General features: G+C 42.2%; 1 protein-coding gene across 3 annotated transcripts in view; it reads left to right on the forward strand.

Annotated features, from left to right (window-relative positions):
• Window positions 1–5,472, forward strand: part of bcl11aa (BCL11 transcription factor A a) — a 60,606-nt gene extending 55,134 nt beyond the window's left edge. For all 3 annotated transcript variants that reach the window (XM_051917207.1, XM_051917208.1, XM_051917209.1), the window contains exon 3: window positions 154–5,472. In XM_051917207.1, coding sequence (XP_051773167.1) covers window positions 154–2,216 — 2,063 coding nt within the window. In that variant the 3' untranslated portion in view covers window positions 2,217–5,472. The remainder of the gene's footprint in view (window positions 1–153) is intronic.
• The last annotated feature ends 1,044 nt before the right edge of the window (window positions 5,473–6,516 follow it).

Here is a 6,516-nt window from a genome sequence, read left to right on the forward strand (position 1 = left end):
ACACCAGGGAGCAGCTGAGAAAGGGAATGAGTGTGAACAAACACATGTAACAGATCTAGAGACCTATTAACCAAATGGTTTTCCTTTAAATGAGTTGCAGTTAATGTCTTTAGTACAGTTAGAGAATTAATTCTTCTCTTATGTGTTTTGCAGGTAAAGATGAGCCCAGCAGCTACACTTGCACAACCTGTAAACAGCCGTTCAGCAGTGCCTGGTTTCTGCTGCAACATGCCCAGAACACTCATGGCTTCCGTATCTACCTTGAGAGCGAGCGCGGAAGTCCGCTCACGCCCCGTGTGGGAGCTCCTTCAGGAATGGGCGCAGATTGCTCCTCTCAACCCCCCTTGCATGGCATCCATCTCCCAGAGGGAAGCCCATTCAACCTGCTACGGATACCCAACTCTGGACGCGACGGACCCCCTCTCCGAGAGGGTCGGTTTCCCCCTACGCCGCCTCTCTTTAGCCCTCCACCCCGCCATCACTTGGACCCTCATCGCATGGAGCACCTGAGCCCGGAGGAGCTGGCTTTGGCCACCCACCACCCGAGTGCCTTCGACAGGGTGCTGCGCCTCAACCCCATACCCATGGATCCCCCAGCTATGGACTTCTCTCGTAGGTTGAGGGAGCTGGCTGGTAACACCTCAGGGTCAACTCCTCCTCTCTCACCCAACCGGCCCAGCCCTATGCAACGGCTACTACAACCATTCCAGTCAGGAACCAAGCCGCCCTTTCTCTCTACCCCTCCCCTACCTTCCATGCAGTCCCCCTCTGGCTCCCAGTCCACCCCAACCCCTCTTACCCAACAGCCCAACACGCCCATGAAGACCAAGTCTTGTGAGTTCTGTGGGAAGACCTTCAAGTTCCAGAGTAATTTAATAGTGCATCGACGCAGTCACACGGGTGAGAAACCGTACAAGTGCCATCTGTGCGACCACGCCTGTACGCAGGCCAGCAAGCTGAAGCGGCACATGAAGACACACATGAACAAATCTTCACCCATGACGGTCAAATCCGACGATGGCTTGTCCACAGCCAGCTCCCCTGAACCGGGAACCAGCGACTTGGTGGGTAGTGCCAGTAATGCCCTCAAGTCCGTGGTAGCCAAATTCAAGAGTGAAAATGATCATTTGATTCCAGAGAACGGAGAGGAAGAAGAGGAAGAGGAAGAGGAGGAGGAGGAGGAAGAAGAGGAGGAAGAGGAAGAGGAGGAAGGAGAGGAGGAGGAGCTGGAGAGGCAGGGAGGTAGAAACAACTACCACTTCAGCCTCAACCTTGAGGCTGCACGGCACCACGAAAACAACGGCGGGCGTCTGGGCGCGGGTGAGGATGGGATCCCGCGCTCGCTGCCTGAGGTTATGCAGGGCATGGGCTTGGCTGCCAGCATGCAGCACTACAGTGAGGCGTTTCATCAACACAAGCGAGGAGCCCTAAACTCTGACAATGATGCACATAGGGACATGTGTGATGAGGACTCGGCTCTGGAATCAGACAGAGTGGACGAGGGCTGTGGCTCAGCTATCAATGGCCGAGGCTCATCACCCAGCGAGTCTGCATCCGTTGGTTTGTCCAAGAAGCTCTTACTGGGCAGTCCCAGCTCACTTAGTCCTTTCTCCAAACGAATCAAGCTGGAGAAAGACTTTGACCTCTCTACCCCTACAATCCCCAACACTGAGAATGTCTATTCTCAGTGGTTGGCTGGCTACGCTGCCTCTCGGCAGCTCAAGGACCCCTTTCTGAATTTTGGGGATTCCAGACAATCGCCTTTCGCCTCATCTTCAGAGCACTCCTCAGAGAACGGAAGCCTGCGCTTCTCTACGCCACCAGGGGACCTGGATGGTGGCGTCTCGGGACGCAGCGGGACTGGCAGTGGCGGCAGCACGCCACACCTTGGGGGTCCCGGTCGGCCCAGCTCGAAAGATGGCCGACGCAGTGACACCTGTGAGTTCTGCGGCAAAGTATTTAAAAACTGCAGCAATCTGACAGTGCACCGGCGCAGCCACACAGGCGAGAGGCCTTATAAGTGTGAGCTCTGCAATTATGCCTGTGCTCAGAGCAGCAAGCTAACACGGCACATGAAAACACACGGGCAAGTGGGCAAGGACGTTTACAAATGTGAAATCTGTCAGATGCCTTTTAGTGTGTACAGCACCCTTGAGAAACACATGAAAAAATGGCACAGTGACCGCGCATTGAACAACGAAATTAAAACTGAGTAGCGGTGAAGTGTGGTGACTCACTTGCCTGTTAACAGCGAATAACACCTTACCCCACTCCCACCCTCATCCTTGTAGATTTCCCTGTTTCGCTAGTCCAGTGGCGGCTAAGACAACGTGCTTGGCACCACCAGCACATCCTTTTCATTTACCGTTGAATGCATGATCTGTATCGGGGCAATACTATTGCATTGACGCAAACTTGGAGCCTTTCTCTTGTGCAATAATTTACATGTTGTGTACTTTTTCTTTTTTCTTTCCCATTTTGGAGAATTTGACAGCATGCATGATATATTTTGGCTAATTTTAAAAATAAATTGTCCCTGGTTGGTTAGTTGTTTAGTAAATGTGTTGCTGTTTTAACGTTCATTATTTTAAAATGTTTTTTCTTTATTTTTTTATTTTAAGATCTAAGAAAAAGAAAAGAAAAAACAACCATGCTGCATACATTCTGTAATACATATCATGTACAGTTTTGTGTTGTAACATGGAGGACTACAGGCTATTGCTTAACCCTCTTTGGACGGGCTGGATATCGCACTTAAACTAATCTTTCAAAAAGATGTTCTGTCCACATAGGGTTAAAATATTAATTGGCCCCTATTACGGAATAAAAGTAATGACAGCCTTTGAATTTCTTGAAAAGGAAACAGCATTAAGATTTAAATTTGTACTATCATTTGGTAAAACAAACAAAAAGAGTGCCTTGGATATCTTGAAATTGCATTGGTTAATCTCATCTGCTGTAATTCTGGAGTCTCAGCTAGATACTACGTAAGGATCAAATGGATCCTCAAAAGGTTCTTGCATCAAGCACCTGACCGCTACAGTCAACTGTGACTTTAGAGAGAAATAGTAGTAAGCAAAAAGCTAAGGAAATTTCTAGTTAATCATCATTAGGTACCTATGTAAAATGTATCCTTCCATTGTGATTTATGTCCTGGGCATGGCACAAGCAGTATATGGTGTGGGATTCAGTCTCGTTTACTTCTTCTATCTGAAGGTACTGTACTTGGCGGTACTAGTTTTCAATCCACAATCATTTGACTTTTCTGTGTTTGTTCAAGTCTTATCTTCAGTAGCACAACATTTTGACGTTTCTTTGATGACCATTGTTAGTGTGAACGTCCATTGTGAAGGAATACTTGAGGGCATTTGGACCGAACTAATGTAATGTACACTTGAGAATTGGTTATTAACAAAGCACTGAAATATTTGCAGCTGTCAGTGATGATTAACTATGAATTGCCTACAGGTCTGAGTCAAAATCTTATTTCTTTATTATTGCCTATGTCTGAGCTCCCTAAAAGAATAAATGAACCTGAAAGACCGACCGAGCGAGAGAGAGAGAGACACAGAGAGAGGGAAAACCATACACGTCACTTTTGTTCCTTTGTTTTATATGAGTTTCACACAAAGTGTGGTATAAGTTGACATTCAAGGAGACTCTTTTTCATTGTTGCATTATGACATCAATGACTTTAGACAACGTTTTTGGTGTTTAGACGGCACCTGCCACTCTGCCCTTCTTTTTATATTAGACATGCTAATTGGAGGTATAGTAGTTGAGTATAAATTACGCTTGCTTGCTTGTTGGACAACGAAGTGCACTGTTAAAGTTTCCCAGTTTACAGGTATTCACGAGAGGGAAAACTTCCAAAAGAATCAAACATGGTGTCATTATTTAATGTAAAAAAGCCAACTCCTCCTCTCACCTCACGAAGATAAAGCCCAACTCCGATATAATACTATTGTGTCAAAGCACACAGTGCTTGACAAAGTACGGACAATTGAAACTTGCTGCTTTCACTGCAAGAACTTTTTTTTGTACAAATCTTTTTTTAAGTATGAAAATAAAATGACTTTTTTAAAAAGTAACATTTCATTATCTTAGGGGAAACTGTATTTAAGTTTGTTGTTTCTCTTTTCCTCTTTGTCTTGGTGGTGTTCAAGACTTGATCACATTATATATAAAATGGGAAAAAATATGTGATTTTTTTCTGCTTTTTCTTTTTTTCATCTTGGCTCTTCACAGCTCTTCAGGTCAAACTTGCATTGGGGAAAGGTTTAAGATTATATATAAAATATATAATAGAGAAACTTAAATATAGGAAAATGCACATCATGTCAGTTCCTATGCTAAAACACATTTATGGTCTACTTTCTTCTGTATTTCTAGAATGGTATTTGAATTAAATGTTCACCTAGTGTAGGTACTACAGTATTTATATTGAGGCTTGTATTTTTAACTGTTGCTTGTTCTCTCAAAAGGTATTATTGTACCTTTTTTGGTAGTGGAAAAAAACAACAAGCTGCCACGGTATATTTTTTTAATTTGGCAGGATAATATAGTGCGAATTATTTGTATGTTTAAAAAAAGGAAACGGAAAAAAATCAAATTAAAAAATTAAAGTATGTGGCATTGAACAAAGGAGGCCATTCAATGGTTTCCCCTGAGGAGTCTTTTGAGAATGTCCACACTAGCTAAAACAGGTGGTTGTACATATCTTTTTTCTGTTCTTCTTTTTTAAAATCTCCTCTGCTGCCATTCTGTATGCAGTACAGCAAGCTAATGTTGGGTTGTTCTGTAGTGTGCTTCTGTCTTTTCACCTGTCTCACCTGAATACATTCCAGCATCTTGAAAAAAAAGCTAACTTCATATGCAGTAAAATACCAGTAAATAAACAAACAAACAAAAAAATCATTCAAATAAATGAATTCAAATAATCAATGTTTTGCAGGTGTTTTTTTTTTTTTTTTTTTTCATTGCCAAATATTAAATGGTGCTTTATATTTAGATTGGGATGACTTTCATATGCAAAGCATATTTAAAAATGAAATGGAACTAAAGGAGCAGCCCACTTAAGTTCATACTCTTTTGTAAATGGCAATGCGGAATATTTTGTTATCAGCCTTTTCTATTCCTGTTATGAGAGCTGTTTGTTGTAACTTGAACTTGAACTTTATCTTTTTCAATGGGAGTCACTATTTATTATTGCTTAAATACTCTGTTCAAAACGGAGACATAGAATGGATCCTTTTTTGTTCATTTGTTTTCATTTTTATTTTTTATTTTTAAAAGAAAAGAATGACCAAAGGTCATTGACAGACTTGCTTTTTGTTGTTTTTGTTTCTGGTCTATGTTAAGTTTTATTGGAGAAACCACTGTCTGTGTTTTCTGGCAGTTGTCTACATTATCCTGTTCACCAACCAATTTTGTCCCTTTATTGAAAACAATTAATAAAAAAATTAAAGTATATCCGTGTCTGGTGACAAAGATTTCTCTCTGCATTTTTGTCTTTGAATTTTTTTTTGTAGAGGACACACACACACACACACACACTACACAGCTGAATATTGTACTAAAGCCATGATGGTGTTTAACTCTCAGTTGCTGGAACTCCGCTGGGTGTGTGCATGTCAAATAATTAGGACGGTCGTCTTAAGCAGCTCTGCATTCGTGGCACCTCTCCCCTCCCCCTGTTCCTTGCCCGCTACTGTGTGTTTGGTGTGTTCAGCCCCTGGGCGTAGGAGGGCCTTCAGGCTGCTCTGCAGATATCTGGGGTCATGTGACCAAGTGACTTGAAAAGTGTTACCTTACCAGTTCTTTAGGTCAGAAGAGCAGCTTAGCAGTTTTACCACATACACACAGCTACTCTTATATGCAAGTTCACTACCGAATCCGCCTTTATTTTGTATACATCTTTTATGTTCAATATGCTAAAAAATCAACAAAAAGTTAGTTTTGTAGTGGAATAAAGCCTTGACCACAAGCCAAGTGTGTTTTTTTTTAATAGTGATGCACTCTCAAATTTTCTCCTTTGTCACAAATCCATAAAACCAGTCAGAGATGTGTTTCTTTAAGATTCCTCTTCAGCCACTTGTGTTTAGAGAGGCCTATTGTTTTGGCAGGTGGGAAAGACGCAAAACTTCAACCCCTCCCTACCCAATCATTCCCATTTTATTCATCTCGCTCTTAAGGACATGTCACTCTACTCAAAAAATGCTACACTACAGACAGACAAATAGAACAAATCACTGACTTTTCTCTACACCTGATAAACCACTGCTCACATAAACCCATGTGCTTAAGTTCCCTCCAAAGTTTTACAGACTTTAATGCTGTATTTATGATAATTCTGTCATCTACTCTGTCTTTCAAGTCCTCTGTAACTTTCTTATGTGGAACAGAAAAGGTCTAAATGTCCAGGCTGCTCTTACAATGGAAGTGAATGGTGACCATTGCTGTTCAGCAATATTTTCAAGGTAAGATTTCCATTGATGACAACATATTCAGTCTGGT

The sequence above is a fragment of the Ctenopharyngodon idella genome, chromosome 13, assembly GCF_019924925.1.
Source record: "Ctenopharyngodon idella isolate HZGC_01 chromosome 13, HZGC01, whole genome shotgun sequence".
Taxonomy (NCBI): Eukaryota; Metazoa; Chordata; class Actinopteri; order Cypriniformes; family Xenocyprididae; genus Ctenopharyngodon; species Ctenopharyngodon idella.